Source organism: Bacillus rossius, chromosome 3 (assembly GCF_032445375.1).
Source record: "Bacillus rossius redtenbacheri isolate Brsri chromosome 3, Brsri_v3, whole genome shotgun sequence".
Taxonomy (NCBI): domain Eukaryota; kingdom Metazoa; phylum Arthropoda; class Insecta; order Phasmatodea; family Bacillidae; genus Bacillus; species Bacillus rossius.
The window spans coordinates 130,078,284-130,096,700 of record NC_086332.1 but is presented as its reverse complement, the minus strand read 5'-3'; the positions used below and the strand labels follow the sequence as shown (position 1 = coordinate 130,096,700).

At 51.1% G+C, this 18,417-nt stretch overlaps 1 protein-coding gene across 3 annotated transcripts in view; it reads left to right on the top strand.

The window, feature by feature from the left end:
- LOC134531245 (ATP-binding cassette sub-family C member 3-like) overlaps window positions 1-18,417 on the top strand; it is a 289,530-nt gene that overhangs the window by 112,887 nt on the left and 158,226 nt on the right. For all 3 annotated transcript variants that reach the window (XM_063366935.1, XM_063366937.1, XM_063366936.1), the window contains 3 exons: window positions 8,735-8,909; window positions 9,788-9,956; window positions 11,327-11,616. In XM_063366935.1, the coding sequence (XP_063223005.1) occupies window positions 8,735-8,909; window positions 9,788-9,956; window positions 11,327-11,616 (634 nt within the window). The remainder of the gene's footprint in view (window positions 1-8,734; window positions 8,910-9,787; window positions 9,957-11,326; window positions 11,617-18,417) is intronic.

Below are 18,417 nucleotides of genomic sequence, written 5' to 3'. Positions count from 1 at the left end.
GTCTCCAGCCAGAGGCAGCTCAGCACAGCTGGTGCCGAGTGCTGTCCCCAGCCAGAGGCAGCTCAGCTCAGCTGGTGCCGAGTGCTGTCTCCAGCCAGAGGCAGCTCAGCTCAGCTGGTGCCGAGTGCTGTCCCCAGCCAGAGGCAGCTCAGCTCAGCTGGTGCCGAGTGCTGTCTCCAGCCAGAGGCAGCTCAGCACAGCTGGTGCCGAGTGCTGTCCCCAGCCAGAGGCAGCTCAGCTCAGCTGGTGCCGAGTGCTGTCTCCAGCCAGAGGCAGCTCAGCACAGCTGGTGCCGAGTGCTGTCTCCAGCCAGAGGAAGCTCAGCACAGCTGGTGCCGAGTGCTGTCACCAGCCAGAGGCAGCTCAGCTCAGCTGGTGCCGAGTGCTGTCACCAGCCAGAGGCAGCTCAGCTCAGCTGGTGCCGAGTGCTGTCCCCAGCCAGAGGCAGCTCAGCTCAGCTGGTGCCGAGTGCTGTCTCCAGCCAGAGGCAGCTCAGCTCAGCTGGTGCCGAGTGCTGTCTCCAGCCAGAGGCAGCTCAGCTGAGCTGGTGCCGAGTGCTGTCTCCAGCCAGAGGCAGCTCAGCTCGGCTGGTGCCGAGTGCTGTCCCCAGCCAGAGGCAGCTCAGCTCGGCTGGTGCCGAGTGCTGTCTCCAGCCAGAGGCAGCTCAGCTCGGCTGGTGCCGAGTGCTGTCCCCAGCCAGAGGCAGCTCAGCACGGCTGGTGCCGAGTGCTGTCCCCAGCCAGAGGCAGCTCAGCTCAGCTGGTGCCGAGTGCTGTCTCCAGCCAGAGGCAGCTCAGCACAGCTGGTGCCGAGTGCTGTCTCCAGCCAGAGGCAGCTCAGCTCAGCTGGTGCCGAGTGCTGTCTCCAGCCAGAGGCAGCTCAGCACAGCTGGTGCCGAGTGCTGTCCCCAGCCAGAGGCAGCTCAGCACAGCTGGTGCCGAGTGCTGTCTCCAGCCAGAGGCAGCTCAGCACAGCTGGTGCCCAGTGCTGTCCCCAGCCAGAGGCAGCTCAGCACAGCTGGTGCCGAGTGCTGTCCCCAGCCAGAGGCAGCTCAGCACTGCTGGTGCCGAGTGCTGTCCCCAGCCAGAGGCAGCTCAGCTCAGCTGGTGCCGAGTGCTGTCCCCAGCCAGAGGCAGCTCAGCACAGCTGGTGCCGAGTGCTGTCCCCAGCCAGAGGCAGCTCAGCTCAGCTGGTGCCGAGTGCTGTCCCCAGCCAGAGGCAGCTCAGCTCAGCTGGTGCCGAGTGCTGTCCCCAGCCAGAGGCAGCTCAGCTCAGCTGGTGCCGAGTGCTGTCCCCAGCCAGAGGCAGCTCAGCACAGCTGGTGCCGAGTGCTGTCTCCAGCCAGAGGCAGCTCAGCTCAGCTGGTGCCGAGTGCTGTCTCCAGCCAGAGGCAGCTCAGCTCAGCTGGTGCCGAGTGCTGTCCCCAGCCAGAGGCAGCTCAGCACAGCTGGTGCCGAGTGCTGTCCCCAGCCAGAGGCAGCTCAGCACAGCTGGTGCCGAGTGCTGTCCCCAGCCAGAGGCAGCTCAGCACAGCTGGTGCCGAGTGCTGTCCCCAGCCAGAGGCAGCTCAGCACAGCTGGTGCCGAGTGCTGTCCCCAGCCAGAGGCAGCTCAGCACAGCTGGTGCCGAGTGCTGTCCCCAGCCAGAGGCAGCTCAGCACAGCTGGTGCCGAGTGCTGTCCCCAGCCAGAGGCAGCTCAGCTCAGCTGGTGCCGAGTGCTGTCCCCAGCCAGAGGCAGCTCAGCTCAGCTGGTGCCGAGTGCTGTCTCCAGCCAGAGGCAGCTCAGCACAGCTGGTGCCGAGTGCTGTCCCCAGCCATAGGCAGCTCAGCACAGCTGGTGCCGAGTGCTGTCCCCAGCCAGAGGCAGCTCAGCACAGCTGGTGCCGAGTGCTGTCCCCAGCCAGAGGCAGCTCAGCACAGCTGGTGCCGAGTGCTGTCCCCAGCCATAGGCAGCTCAGCACAGCTGGTGCCGAGTGCTGTCCCCAGCCAGAGGCAGCTCAGCTCAGCTGGTGCCGAGTGCTGTCCCCAGCCAGAGGCAGCTCAGCACAGCTGGTGCCGAGTGTTTTTTCCAGCCATAGGCAGCTCAGCACAGCTGGTGCCGAGTGATGTCCCCAGCCAGAGGCAGCTCAGCACAGCTGGTGCCGAGTGTTTTTTCCAGCCATAGGCAGCTCAGCACAGCTGGTGCCGAGTGCTGTCCCCAGCCAGAGGCAGCTCAGCACAGCTGGTGCCGAGTGCTGTCCCCAGCCAGAGGCAGCTCAGCACAGCTGGTGCCGAGTGCTGTCCCCAGCCAGAGGCAGCTCAGCACAGCTGGTGGCGAGTGCTGTCCCCAGCCAGAGGCAGCTCAGCACAGCTGGTGCCGAGTGCTGTCCCCAGCCAGAGGCAGCTCAGCACAGCTGGTGCCGAGTGCTGTCCCCAGCCAGAGGCAGCTCAGCTCAGCTGGTGCCGAGTGCTGTCCCCAGCCAGAGGCAGCTCAGCACAGCTGGTGCCGAGTGTTTTTTCCAGCCATAGGCAGCTCAGCACAGCTGGTGCCGAGTGCTGTCCCCAGCCAGAGGCAGCTCAGCACAGCTGGTGCCGAGTGCTGTCCCCAGCCAGAGGCAGCTCAGCACAGCTGGTGCCGAGTGCTGTCCCCAGCCAGAGGCAGCTCAGCACAGCTCGTGCCGAGTGCTGTCCCCAGCCAGAGGCAGCTCAGCACAGCTGGTGCCGAGTGCTGTCCCCTGCCAGAGGCAGCTCAGCACAGCTGGTGCCGCGTGCTTACTCCAGCCAGAGGCAGCTCAGCACAGCTGGTGCCGAGTGCTGTCCCCAGCCAGAGGCAGCTCAGCACAGCTGGTGCCGAGTGCTGTCCCCAGCCAGAGGCAGCTCAGCACAGCTGGTGCCGAGTGCTGTCCCCAGCCAGAGGCAGCTCAGCACAGCTGGTGCCGAGTGCTGTCCCCAGCCAGAGGCAGCTCAGCACAGCTGGTGCCGAGTGCTGTCCCCAGCCAGAGGCAGCTCAGCTCAGCTGGTGCCGAGTGCTGTCTCCAGCCAGAGGCAGCTCAGCTCAGCTGGTGCCGAGTGCTGTCCCCAGCCAGAGGCAGCTCAGCACAGCTGGTGCCGAGTGCTGTCCCCAGCCAGAGGCAGCTCAGCTCAGCTGGTGCCGAGTGCTGTCCCCAGCCAGAGGCAGCTCAGCACAGCTGGTGCCGAGTGCTGTCCCCAGCCAGAGGCAGCTCAGCACAGCTGGTGCCGAGTGCTGTCCCCAGCCAGAGGCAGCTCAGCTCAGCTGGTGCCGAGTGCTGTCCCCAGCCAGAGGCAGCTCAGCACAGCTGGTGCCGAGTGCTGTCCCCAGCCAGAGGCAGCTCAGCACAGCTGGTGCCGAGTGCTGTCCCCAGCCAGAGGCAGCTCAGCACAGCTGGTGCCGAGTGCTGACCCAAGCCAGAGGCAGCTCAGCACAGCTGGTGCCGAGTGATGTCCCCAGCCAGAGGCAGCTCAGCACAGCTGGTGCCGAGTGTTTTTTCCAGCCATAGGCAGCTCAGCACAGCTGGTGCCGAGTGCTGTCCCCAGCCAGAGGCAGCTCAGCACAGCTGGTGCCGAGTGCTGTCCCCAGCCAGAGGCAGCTCAGCACAGCTGGTGCCGAGTGCTGTCCCCAGCCAGAGGCAGCTCAGCACAGCTGGTGCCGAGTGCTGTCCCCAGCCAGAGGCAGCTCAGCACAGCTGGTGCCGAGTGCTGTCCCCAGCCAGAGGCAGCTCAGCACAGCTGGTGCCGAGTGCTGTCCCCAGCCAGAGGCAGCTCAGCACAGCTGGTGCCGAGTGCTGTCCCCAGCCAGAGGCAGCTCAGCTCAGCTGGTGCCGAGTGCTGTCCCCAGCCATAGGCAGCTCAGCTCAGCTGGTGCCGAGTGCTGTCCCCAGCCATAGGCAGCTCAGCTCAGCTGGTGCCGAGTGCTGTCCCCAGCCATAGGCAGCTCAGCACAGCTGGTGCCGAGTGCTGTCCCCAGCCAGAGGCAGCTCAGCACAGCTGGTGCCGAGTGCTGTCCCCAGCCAGAGGCAGCTCAGCTCAGCTGGTGCCGAGTGCTGTCCCCAGCCAGAGGCAGCTCAGCACAGCTGGTGCCGAGTGTTTTTTCCAGCCAGAGGCAGCTCAGCACAGCTGGTGCCGAGTGCTGTCCCCAGCCAGAGGCAGCTCAGCACAGCTGGTGCCGAGTGCTGTCCCCAGCCAGAGGCAGCTCAGCACAGCTGGTGCCGAGTGCTGTCCCCAGCCAGAGGCAGCTCAGCACAGCTGGTGCCGAGTGCTTACTCCAGCCAGAGGCAGCTCAGCACAGCTGGTGCCGAGTGCTTACTCCAGCCAGAGGCAGCTCAGCACAGCTGGTGCCGAGTGCTTACTCCAGCCAGAGGCAGCTCAGCACAGCTGGTGCCGAGTGCTGTCCCCAGCCAGAGGCAGCTCAGCACAGCTGGTGCCGAGTGCTGTCCCCAGCCATAGGCAGCTCAGCTCAGCTGGTGCCGAGTGCTGTCCCCAGCCATAGGCAGCTCAGCTCAGCTGGTGCCGAGTGCTGTCCCCAGCCATAGGCAGCTCAGCTCAGCTGGTGCCGAGTGCTGTCCCCAGCCATAGGCAGCTCAGCACAGCTGGTGCCGAGTGCTGTCCCCAGCCAGAGGCAGCTCAGCACAGCTGGTGCCGAGTGCTGTCCCCAGCCAGAGGCAGCTCAGCACAGGTGGTGCCGAGTGCTGTCCCCAGCCAGAGGCAGCTCAGCACAGGTGGTGCCGAGTGCTGTCCCCAGCCAGAGGCAGCTCAGCACAGCTGGTGCCGAGTGCTGTCCCCAGCCAGAGGCAGCTCAGCACAGCTGGTGCCGAGTGCTGTCCCCAGCCAGAGGCAGCTCAGCACAGCTGGTGCCGAGTGCTGTCCCCAGCCAGAGGCAGCTCAGCACAGCTGGTGCCGAGTGCTGTCCCCAGCCAGAGGCAGCTCAGCACAGCTGGTGCCGAGTGCTGTCCCCAGCCAGAGGCAGCTCAGCACAGCTGGTGCCGAGTGCTGTCCCCAGCCAGAGGCAGCTCAGCACAGCTGGTGCCGAGTGCTGTCCCCAGCCATAGGCAGCTCAGCTCAGCTGGTGCCGAGTGCTGTCCCCAGCCAGAGGCAGCTCAGCACAGGTGGTGCCGAGTGCTGTCCCCAGCCAGAGGCAGCTCAGCACAGCTGGTGCCGAGTGCTGTCCCCAGCCAGAGGCAGCTCAGCACAGCTGGTGCCGAGTGCTGTCCCCAGCCAGAGGCAGCTCAGCTCAGCTGGTGCCGAGTGCTGTCCCCAGCCAGAGGCAGCTCAGCACAGCTGGTGCCGAGTGCTGTCCCCAGCCAGAGGCAGCTCAGCACAGCTGGTGCCGAGTGCTGTCCCCAGCCAGAGGCAGCTCAGCTCAGCTGGTGCCGAGTGCTGTCCCCAGCCATAGGCAGCTCAGCACAGCTGGTGCCGAGTGCTGTCCCCAGCCAGAGGCAGCTCAGCACAGCTGGTGCCGAGTGCTGTCCCCAGCCAGAGGCAGCTCAGCACAGCTGGTGCCGAGTGCTCTCCCCAGCCAGAGGCAGCTCAGCACAGCTGGTGCCGAGTGCTCTCCCCAGCCAGAGGCAGCTCAGCTCAGCTGGTGCCGAGTGCTGTCCCCAGCCAGAGGCAGCTCAGCACAGCTGGTGCCGAGTGCTCTCCTCAGCCAGAGGCAGCTCAGCACAGCTGGTGCCGAGTGCTCTCCCCAGCCAGAGGCAGCTCAGCACAGCTGGTGCCGAGTGCTCTCCCCAGCCAGAGGCAGCTCAGCTCAGCTGGTGCCGAGTGCTGTCCCCAGCCAGAGGCAGCTCAGCTCAGCTGGTGCCGAGTGCTGTCCCCAGCCAGAGGCAGCTCAGCTCAGCTGGTGCCGAGTGCTGTCCCCAGCCAGAGGCAGCTCAGCTCAGCTGGTGCCGAGTGCTGTCCCCAGCCATAGGCAGCTCAGCTCAGCTGGTGCCGAGTGCTGTCCCCAGCCAGAGGCAGCTCAGCACAGCTGGTGCCGAGTGCTGTCCCCAGCCAGAGGCAGCTCAGCTCAGCTGGTGCCGAGTGCTGTCCCCAGCCAGAGGCAGCTCAGCACAGCTGGTGCCGAGTGCTGTCCCCAGCCAGAGGCAGCTCAGCTCAGCTGGTGCCGAGTGCTGTCCCCAGCCAGAGGCAGCTCAGCTCAGCTGGTGCCGAGTGCTGTCCCCAGCCAGAGGCAGCTCAGCTCAGCTGGTGCCGAGTGCTGTCCCCAGCCAGAGGCAGCTCAGCTCAGCTGGTGCCGAGTGCTGTCCCCAGCCAGAGGCAGCTCAGCACAGCTGGTGCCGAGTGCTCTCCCCAGCCAGAGGCAGCTCAGCACAGCTGGTGCCGAGTGCTCTCCCCAGCCAGAGGCAGCTCAGCTCAGCTGGTGCCGAGTGCTGTCCCCAGCCATAGGCAGCTCAGCTCAGCTGGTGCCGAGTGCTCTCCCCAGCCAGAGGCAGCTCAGCTCAGCTGGTGCCGAGTGCTGTCCCCAGCCATAGGCAGCTCAGCTCAGCTGGTGCCGAGTGCTGTCCCCAGCCAGAGGCAGCTCAGCACAGCTGGTGCCGAGTGCTGTCCCCAGCCAGAGGCAGCTCAGCTCAGCTGGTGCCGAGTGCTGTCCCCAGCCAGAGGCAGCTCAGCACAGCTGGTGCCGAGTGCTGTCCCCAGCCAGAGGCAGCTCAGCTCAGCTGGTGCCGAGTGCTGTCTCCAGCCAGAGGCAGCTCAGCTCAGCTGGTGCCGAGTGCTGTCCCCAGCCAGAGGCAGCTCAGCTCAGCTGGTGCCGAGTGCTGTCCCCAGCCAGAGGCAGCTCAGCACAGCTGGTGCCGAGTGCTGTCTCAAGCCAGAGGCAGCTCAGCTCAGCTGGTGCCGAGTGCTGTCTCCAGCCAGAGGCAGCTCAGCTCAGCTGGTGCCGAGTGCTGTCCCCAGCCAGAGGCAGCTCAGCACAGCTGGTGCCGAGTGCTGTCTCCAGCCAGAGGCAGCTCAGCACAGCTGGTGCCGAGTGCTGTCTCCAGCCAGAGGCAGCTCAGCTCAGCTGGTGCCGAGTGCTGTCTCCAGCCAGAGGCAGCTCAGCTCAGCTGGTGCCGAGTGCTGTCTCCAGCCAGAGGCAGCTCAGCACAGCTGGTGCCGAGTGCTGTCCCCAGCCAGAGGCAGCTCAGCTCAGCTGGTGCCGAGTGCTGTCTCCAGCCAGAGGCAGCTCAGCACAGCTGGTGCCGAGTGCTGTCTCCAGCCAGAGGCAGCTCAGCTCAGCTGGTGCCGAGTGCTGTCCCCAGCCAGAGGCAGCTCAGCTCAGCTGGTGCCGAGTGCTGTCTCCAGCCAGAGGCAGCTCAGCTCAGCTGGTGCCGAGTGCTGTCTCCAGCCAGAGGCAGCTCAGCACAGCTGGTGCCGAGTGCTGTCCCCAGCCAGAGGCAGCTCAGCTCAGCTGGTGCCGAGTGCTGTCTCCAGCCAGAGGCAGCTCAGCTCAGCTGGTGCCGAGTGCTGTCTCCAGCCAGAGGCAGCTCAGCTCAGCTGGTGCCGAGTGCTGTCTCCAGCCAGAGGCAGCTCAGCTCAGCTGGTGCCGAGTGCTGTCCCCAGCCAGAGGCAGCTCAGCACAGCTGGTGCCGAGTGCTGTCTCCAGCCAGAGGCAGCTCAGCACAGCTGGTGCCGAGTGCTGTCTCCAGCCAGAGGCAGCTCAGCTCAGCTGGTGCCGAGTGCTGTCTCCAGCCAGAGGCAGCTCAGCTCAGCTGGTGCCGAGTGCTGTCCCCAGCCAGAGGCAGCTCAGCACAGCTGGTGCCGAGTGCTGTCCCCAGCCAGAGGCAGCTCAGCTCAGCTGGTGCCGAGTGCTGTCCCCAGCCAGAGGCAGCTCAGCACAGCTGGTGCCGAGTGCTGTCTCCAGCCAGAGGCAGCTCAGCACAGCTGGTGCCGAGTGCTGTCCCCAGCCAGAGGCAGCTCAGCACAGCTGGTGCCGAGTGCTGTCCCCAGCCAGAGGCAGCTCAGCACAGCTGGTGCCGAGTGCTGTCCCCAGCCAGAGGCAGCTCAGCACAGCTGGTGCCGAGTGCTGTCTCCAGCCAGAGGCAGCTCAGCACATCTGGTGCCGAGTGCTGTCCCCAGCCAGAGGCAGCTCAGCACAGCTGGTGCCGAGTGCTGTCCCCAGCCAGAGGCAGCTCAGCACAGCTGGTGCCGAGTGCGGTCCCCAGCCAGAGGCAGCTCAGCACAGCTGGTGCCGAGTGCTGTCCCCAGCCAGAGGCAGCTCAGCACAGCTGGTGCCGAGTGCGGTCTCCAGCCAGAGGCAGCTCAGCACAGCTGGTGCCGAGTGCTGTCCCCAGCCATAGGCAGCTCAGCTCAGCTGGTGCCGAGTGCTGTCCCCAGCCATAGGCAGCTCAGCACAGCTGGTGCCGAGTGCTGTCCCCAGCCATAGGCAGCTCAGCACAGCTGGTGCCGAGTGCTGTCCCCAGCCATAGGCAGCTCAGCACAGCTGGTGCCGAGTGCTGTCCCCAGCCAGAGGTAGTTCAGTTGGCTGAGCTGCATGAGGTTCACATGGCGAAGCCGGACGGAGAGGCAGCTAGGTGGCAAGGCAGGGCAGACTGGAGGATCACGAGAAAACATTGGCTAGCACTTCTCTGAGTTCACACGCTGAATGGGAGAAAAAGCTCAGTCACTGCAACTATAATCTCAATAGTACAAGTGCGGGATTCACTAAGTATTTGCAACGGGATAAAACCTATTAATAAACTGCATGTAAGGCAGTAGACATTACTGTAAAGTGGCAATGAAACTGTTACACTCTTCACTGCAGGCTCGTGATATCATTCGTGAGCAGCAACGAACCCATTTGGCTCGGCGTGGTGTACGCAGTGCTGATGTTTGTGTTCGGGAGCCTGCAGCCCATCATCAACTCTCACTTCAACCTGATAACGATGAAAGCAGCCGTGAGGATCAGAGTGGCTCTGATAGCCGTCATCTATCGCAAGGTGAGTGCTTCAGGCTCGGAGGGACGTGTTGAGGCTGCTGATGGCAGCCCAGTGGTGATGTGAACTGCTGTTGTTGACATGTCTCTCGCTCTCTCGCTCTTCGGTGGGAAGCAAGTACTAACTGCTTGTCAACATTTACCATAACAATATTTGGACATAACAAAATGTTTTTGTCACTGTTAAATTGCCTTCATTAGGACTACAAATAGTAATATTAATAATTAATTTAATTTTAAATATTTGATACAATTTACTGTCAAAATATTTTTTTTTCAATTATTGTTCTGTGTAATGTATTCAAGTTTATGCCTTTATCCTCAATTCATGATCGTGTATATATTGATCCTGTGGTCTATGATTCTTGCTGTTTTTATTTAATGTGGCATAAGATCCTGGTCAAAAGAAAACTTGAATATGACAATACAAATAAATTATCTCATGTTAAGTCACAAGTTTTTCTAATGTTCAGGTTATTTCGATGTACTAAATTAAAGCAGCAAACTTTATGTACCACAAGATCAATGTTTACATGATCATGCCATCAGGATAAAGGGATAAACTTATATAAACGTGTTTCTAGTGGCTAGAAAACCTTTTTCTTTCCGTGCAAAAGAAAACATAGCAACATTTCTATTCTATTTTTTTTGCCACATTTAATAATGAACAGCGCCGAGACCTTGTTGACTATGTGTTCTAAGCCAGAGGAGTTAATAATGATAATGTTTAGTTACAGTTTACGCTCTAAAAGATTTCTTGATAGAATATATCGCTAAGGGAATGTCACGCAAGTTGTAGTACAGAGAGGTTGAAGTGATCAGAGTGGTAGAGCCGAGTTGTTGGGAGAGCGCACTGAAGAATGGCAGCGCATGGTCTTGCAGGCGCTGACGATGTCCAACAACGCGAAGAAGCTGTCGACGGTCGGCGAGATTGTGAATCTCATGAGCGTGGACACGGCGAGGATCGTGGAGTCGGTGATGCAACTCAACTGGCTGTGGTTGTGTCCACTGCAGATACTCGTCGCACTCTACTTCCTCTGGCAGCTCATGGGTGAGTGTTGTGCGTGCTTTTGGAACAGCGTGGGGCATTCATTCTGTCAAGCGAGATCCTGCGGAAATTTACTCAGACACATGTGTATTGCCATCATTTTCTTGCACTTAATACAAAGGAACCCAAGAGTGTTCAGAAATAAAACAAACTATTCTACTTCTCTTATAATTCCAATTTCTTTGATTTCATAAGTCCTTAGAGTCATCATCATGATCATCAACATCATTATCATAAACTGCTTCCAGCCTGTGGCTATGTCAGCAAAGTAAAATGCGTCCATCTTCCTCTATCACTCCATTATTCCTCATCTTTCACTGTATTCCAGTCTTCTCCTCTCTCCTGCACTCCTTGAACTATCTGCTCTTTCCACCACATCCTCGGTCTTCCTTCGGGCTTTTTCCATTTTTTCTTAGACAGCCTCTCTTTTCCCATTCTCTGTAAATGGCCAAACAATCTCATTCTTTCTTTTTTCAGTGATGTTATTCAGGTCCTCTACTCGTTCTCTTGCTTGCACCATCTCATACCTGATCTTGCCTCCCCTCTCGTAACTGACAACATTCTCCTCATAACTTCATTTATATTGCTCTGATCTTCCCAGCATATCTCTTATCTACAGTCCAAGTCTCTGCTCCATAAGTTACTTTGGGCACAGACACAGTAGATAGGTACTGTACAACACTCGTTTACACATGAATGGCACCTCCCTCTTCCTTACCAAATCTCTCACACACCTGTATAATGTTTCTCCTTGTTGTTATACTCTTTTTACTATTCCTTCCTTGTTTTTGCCCCCTCCCTCCTGTTAAATTCCTAGATTCTTGAGTGCCTGCCTTATAGTGCTACACCTATCACAACTACTTTCAAAACCTCTTATTTTCTGTCAAATGCATTGAGTACAATTTGCACCCACCTAAAGTCCGACTAATAAAATAAATGTAGTACTATTTAAAAAAAAAAATTTACAAGTGACCTGGCATGGGTGGTATCCGCAAATTCACAATGGCGTCATAGCAATTTTGTTAAAAATGTTGGTAACTACAGGGGTTTCACTTCATATGGTAGAAAAGAAAGTAGATAAATGTAACTTCTATACTTTTCCTGGTAGGACCACTGTCATTTTTTTTTTACTTTTTTATATTCATACCAATTTATTTTGAAGGATCATGTTGAAATAGTATTTCAGATAGTTAGGCTATTTAAATTTGTTTGGTAAATGTACGAGTTAAATTGCATCAAATTTTGTAATGAACTCTGAATCTTACTGTGACAACATTTTCCAACTTTCTAGAGTAATGCAAGATTGTTGCGACGAGTCATGTTAGATCCCGTGTGAATGTCTAATGCTAGTAATGATATCTGTATGTGTGCAGGTGTCGCAGTGCTGGCTGGCACGGCCGTGATGATCCTGATGGTCCCCGTCAATGTAGTTATAGCCAACAAAGCCAAGAACCTTCAAATAGCACAAATGAAAATTAAGGATCAGAGGATAAAACTGATGAATGAGATACTGAATGGAATAAAAGTCCTGAAGCTGTACGCATGGGAAGGCTCTTACGAAAAAATCATTGAAAGAATGCGGGACAAGGAGGTGAAGATACTTAAGACCACCTCCTACCTGAATGCTGGCACCTCATTCATATGGACTTGTGCGCCTCTTATGGTGAGTTTTACTCTTTGGAAAATTGCATTTCAGCTCCTGCTACGTAATGGTTCTGTGCTGTGTTCTTGGAAACAAAAAAAAATAAATAAATAATGTTGTTTGTGTGTAAACTAAATTTTTTATGGTGTCTAAGTAGTTTCTAAGTACCATATGTATTTGTAATTTTTCATAAACTGTGCATTATATAAAAAAGGTTTTGCAAATTTAAGTTGTAAAAAATTAATGGATGGAATAAGTTGTTTTTAATATGTTGAAAGTACTACTTTTTTAAATGAATGATTTGAAATGTTTTTTTTTGCCATCCTACAAAAATATATAAGGATTTTGGCATCTGCATCAAATGTATTTCAATTACACTGGATTTTATATTCTCCTATACAAGTGAAAAAATATAGTCTTAATGTGAAATTTTTATTAGAAAAATGTGGCTGCTAGTAAGAAGTATTAGACATACAAGTAACATTTTATGTGCTCGTTATTAAACTCTTTTAATCATTTAGTAGAATTTCTTTCTTGGTAAAAAATTTTTTAGTTGTAGTTAATGATTAAAAGTTATTATTTATATAATTTGTTTTTGGCACACATAGTAAACGTTCTATCATCATTTATGTAGTTTAAAATAATTTTGTAAATTCAACTACAGAAATTTTATTATATATGGTACTACATCTCTGTAGGAATAGTAACATAGATGTTGATAATATAAATATATATGTCGTGGCCAGTTTCATGTTTTTGAGGGTCATTTATCAGTTCTGACATTCATCCGAGAGATAGACACACACTGTAACGCTCCAGATCTCTGGGTAGCTCAACACTGGTCTAGAGTGCATAAACACTTGAAGAAATTTGTCAGGTGCTGAAATTTTATTTAAATTCCAAAAAGACTCTTACTGTCAATGATTGATTACTGAAATAAGATCTCTCTGGCACAATATGATTCTTACTGTTTTTATTTAGCCATTATGAAAATTTATGTCACCATGGCCGCCATCTTACAACCATGAAAACAAATACATGCGGAATAGACAAACTGGTCTAACGAAACATCTGCACTGTCTCCAAAACAAAAATCCTGTCCGTAGGTACCAAGTATGAATATTAAGTACTGTTCGCAAGTAAATCCCGTGGTTGCTTGCACCTTATGGTATAAGCCAAAGGACTCCGTCCTAGGATAAATTATGAAGTATCTCGATCATTGTTTTGGACTGTTACCGACGACTTTGTTCTAACTAAATCCAGTTAAACGTCCAAAAAGGTTTTAAGTTTGGCGTAGTCCGGGCCACAGCCTCAGAATTGTCTCTTGACCATATTATTTTAATCTAAGCCACCGCCCAACACGCGACCTATTAGTTCGTCGTACCGAAGACTATGCCTTTCACAGACCCTGTCTGACAATGGACAATCTGTGTCGTCCAAGAGGAAAAAGGCTACTCATGTGATATAATTTCCCCCATTCACAAAATTACACACACAAATATCAGCATGGCAACAAGTCACAAGTCCTTTTTCTCACGCTCAAGCAACCTCTATCTTCCTCATAGCGTTTATAACTGGAAAACTACTGCACCAGCCAGCTTTCAAACAAATAAACACAGCAAAAATATTACAAAAGAAAATTCCTGAACACACACAAAAAAATCTAACTACACAAATACAAGCAAGTAAAAATAACTTAAGGCCCTTATCTATACTAATATTATAAAGCTGAAGAGTTTGTTTGCTTGTTTGTTTGTTTGAACGCGCTAATTACAGGAAACACTGGTCCGATTTGAAAAATTGTTTCAGTGTTGGATAGTACATTTATCGAGGAAGGCTATAGGCTATATTATATTATCAATAACATTAGGGATCGTTACTAAAATTCCAATTTAGAATCAAATGCGTTGGAGGGGGTTAGATACAAAATGCAGTACACGTAAGAAGTGTGTGTTGACAATGCCGCAGGCGCATATAAGTTTATTTCCTATTACCTATTAACATTGTTGCCACGCACTAGATGCCTTATCATTCTTAATTTTCCCATACAAGTAAAAAAACACCCGTGTCATATTAACAACGATGCAATCAGTACCCTCATAAGAGTTCAATTAGTGTTTAAATACTTTTTATCACTTTAAATCGCAAACCTAAACTATTGTTTTTTTTTCCTCTCTCTGTGTTTAATTTTTTTTCTACTGCAATTTTTTTCAAGTATATATATATTACTGACTTGAAACTTCACAGTAATGTTCCTTACGTTACGCAGGATGACATTTTCCGAAAATTAGATCCCATGGGTGGTTAAAACCAGGCAACAGTGGGTACTTTTTCTGCATGAGAACAGGATTTTGCATTGTTCATGCCTTCTGCGTCTCCATGGAAACGGGCATCGCGCGGCAGTGGCGTACCCACGAGGAGGGGCATGTATAATGAGCGGCGCAAGAGTGATCTGCCGGTAGACTGCCGTAGCGAAGTACGGGTACTGCCGTAGCGAAGTACGGGTACATCAGTTGTACGTTGCGTGCACGAGTCGGGAAACCATCCGTGCTATTCATTTTCTCTCCGGTACATTATACAGCATTGTAATAAATTTTCACTGAATTATTTTTATTTACCATTACTGTAAATGGGAGATGTGGCTTAATTTTTTTCCATTAGTATAGCCGTGCGAAGCCGGGTCGGGCAGCTAATGCACCATAAACAAGCAAATAATCAGAAACACTAAAAAAATTGTTTGTCTGTAAAGTGGGATTACGGACGATAATTTAATGTGACAACGTCATAACAAAACATTGATGAAATTATTGCATGCTTTTATGAATAAAAATGAATAATTTTTATTATCACTATTTTGTATGGATACAAAGAAGGAGTGAAATGAAATGTACAATTTAATTGATAAATTTACTTTTATTTGTACTCATTAATTCAAATATGTTTATTACTTTAACGAAGAGATTATTTTAACTATAACTTTTATACATGTTTGCTATTTAACTTTATTTTCAAGATCGTCGAGAATGTTTCACGCTTTTTCGCAATTAAACATTTAACGACGAAGTTTGTTCGTCGTGAAATTAAACGTAGAATTTAATAAAAATGCCCTTGCAGTTAGTAAAATAAGTATTAGTCAGTTTAACCCTTAATGGGACGCGCTATGTTTTGTGACATGTCTAGTCGCACACGGTCATTATAACCAGGTATTAAAAAAAAATTCTGAAAAAAAAAAATTATTACATTTTACTTAGCCTGTTCTGAGACACTCAATACAAGAAACAATAGTTTGAACATTCTTTTAATGTAATAATACTGAATATTTCTAATATAATTGTAATGTAAAATATATATGACATGATTGTAAATACATTAAAATAGTGTCAACATGTTTTTTGATCTCACACTGGATAACAACAAATTCAAAGTGTTAGTTTTCCTTAGTATCTATTTACCTCCATGCACCGTGCATAACACACAATTGGCCGATAATATAATATTATTGTCACGTTATTTTATATTTTTTATGACACATTAGATATTCTAATTTTTTCCACATATAATTACAAAAAACATAAGCGAAATATACAGTGTAACATAACAATTGCCTGCCTACAAGTCCATGTCCTCATCACTTTGAACCTCTTTTGTTGAGCAGCTGGTGCAGGTTGTAACAGTGTGTTCTCTACAGATGTAGCTGTTGCATTCCACACAACATTTGCTGGTTTTTCGATTCTACTTCCATGAACAGAAAGCACATCGTCCGGGAGCATTTTTTGCAGCAGCCACAGTTGGTTCAGGGATTGCTACCAGTTGCCTTACCTTCATCTGTAGCTGTCGAGGAAGACTTTTTACTGCAGCACGTACTTTCAAGTGGTCAACACAGAGCTCATTTGACAGTTTTTCAAATATTATCGGCGGCTCAAGTTGTTTTGGGTGTTGGCTTGGAATATGATGTAGCTGTTGATGCCAGCAATGTTGAACAGAGTGAAAAAAATAGTTAGCGGCCAACGGAAACTTCTCCTTGCAACAGAGTAGGTGGCTTTCAGCTCGTCAACAGTGTCCACGCCTCCTTTCGTGGCATTGTAGAAGGTGAGAATGTCAGGCTTGCATGCGTTACCCGTTTCTTCGTCCATTGTGTCGGAATGGTACATTGTAGACAGAAGAAGCACAACTTTGGTCTTCTTCGGCATATGAGAAAGAAAAGTGCAGTCTTTCCCAAAAGCAAACATGTTGCTAGGAGCCAATCGCAATTTAGTTTGCAAGAAGATGGGTGGTATCTCCCTTTTATTTTTACGAATGGTACCAACCAAAGACAACTTGCGATTCTTGATGAGATTAAGAGCAAGTGGAACGGAAGTGAACTAATTGTCTGTAGTAATGTTCCGCCCACTTCCGGAAATTGGGGCTACAATCCTTTCCACAGCCTTGTGCGCACTGTTTTCTACCTTGAATGGACCATCCGGCTGAGTACCTGCATAAATCTCCATGTTGAGAGTGTAGTGCACTCTAGAATCTGTAAGGGCAAAAATTTAATCCCATACTTTGCAGGCTTGTATTTTATATATTGCCGGAAACTACAACGACTTCGGAATGATCCCAACATTTCATCCACTGTAGCGTACTCGCCAATGGTGAAGTGTTGCGCACATAGACTTACAAATTCATCAAATAGCTTTCTAACAGGAGCCAATTTGGCTCGTGCTTTTCGTTCTGCCCTGTCATTCAGATCGTCAAAACGCAGAGCACGCAATAAAAAATACACTCTCTTTATAGATAATGTTGCGCCAAACTTATCTTCACCTGTACCATCACTTGCCCATAAGTCAGACAAATTCATGTGAGCTGCTCTTAGTACACCTGCCAAATAAAGAAGCCCGAAAAGAGCCTTCATTTAATTTATGTTTGTGTCCAATGCATCTGTTTCACGTTCATAGTTTTGGCGAAACTTTGCTATGCAAGTGTTAGTAAAGTTCACTATTTCGTCAATTACAGAATCTGGAAAAACAGACTCCAGCACTCAAGAACAGTTTGTGTATTCCATGCTTATCCTTTCACACCTGGAAAATGTGAAATTATATTTTGTTTCCTCGCCCGAACTTTTTGTCTTGGTTGATGTATATTCCACTTTGTAGTATTGTCTTTACCTAGGTAAATGGTATCCTGTTGTATTTCTTGTTCATTATCACTTTCACTGCCTGAAGTTTCGGTGTCTGTATTGTGATCACTGTAGGTTAGACAGTCTTCATCTTCAGAGGCATTTCCACCGACATCGTCTTGGTCACTTTCGTTGAAAACATGTGTTAAAAGTTGTCTAATTATTTATTGTTCTCTATTACAGTGTCATCACTCAAATTACTAAACATTATGAAAAGTTCACTAAAAGTGCTGAGAACTGCAATCTATGGCAGCATAAAAATGTTCCATCGAAGGTCGCGCACGGTGTTATTTTCCGGGATACACAAATAAAATGAAACTTTAAAGGTCGCGCACGGTCATAATGACCAGCTGAAACATTTCATGCATCCACTTTGAATGAAAGCGAGAACGCAACTGGCAGACAATGCCAGATTTGTAATACTATAACCCTATGACACAGCTACTCAGAAGAGCGGATGATAAGACACCGTGTACAGTCTCGTAGCAGTGAAAATTGATCATACCCGGTCATTTTGACCATAGCGCGACCGATTAAGGGTAAGAAAGAATTTCGGTTTTAATCTTCAACCCAGACGCTCGTGGTGCGCTGGGGCCGAGATTAAAATTCGTCGAGAATATTTTACGTTTTTATGTCTTCCAGTGCTCAAAATGATATGCAATTGTGACCTGGGCACGAAATTTTATTTATAATTCATTAATAATAACGCCCCTCGCGATAAACAAAGGAAAATATGTATTAACGAGTGCCTGGTTGCCGCGGAAGTGGATAAATAGCGCGATTCGTTCGGTTCGCATCCGTCACTGTAGATGGCAGCACCGTAGGGGAATAATATTATTTCGTTTTTATAATACGATTTTATAACAAATATGCATCCCAAATACACCAAACATATTTATAATGTGTTACAGTATTTTTTAAAACATTGTGCAAAAGATCCCGGGTGTATTTTGAATTATTATGTTTAACTGTAAAACACCATTGTTGGTTCAAAACGTATTTGAAATTTCAACATTACTTTTAAATAACCGTACCGATCGTGCTGAAAATCAGTGGACGATCGTTAAATTACATAATATTAATAATTCAAACAACGAAAACATGATTGAAAAGTCAAATCGATGGTTGTTCCAATCGAGTGGAAGAGAGATGCGGCGCAAGCGTACAATGAACGTAATGGGACACATCGTAGTGGGACAATGTGCGTTACGGGACACTTTTTCGTGCGTGCAGCCGGCGATCATCGATTTATTAGACATTTTTACGTCAAAAAGCATGAAAAAATGTATATTATTGTTACGATTTACCTGCGGGGGTTCGTAAAGGATAGCCCAATTAAAAGATTTTATTTCACACACAGTTTTATTTATTACCACTACTTGTCACTTACAAATAATCTTCTAAATTGGCAGATAATTAATTACACGTAAAATAAATGTCTATTCCCCAGTCACTCGCTTCACACTCCTCGCTGGGCCGCACCTCTGGCGCAACTCTCGCCGCAGCACCCCTCGTGGGTCTCCGCCGCGGGACTCCGCCGCCGTCACACCCTTCGCCGAGATCCCACACGACGACTCGCTCGCAACTTCACTCGGGACTCCGCCGCGCCCGCGACTCTATCGCCCGGAAACTCCCGACTCCACTGAACTCACTCACTCCCTGCCCTG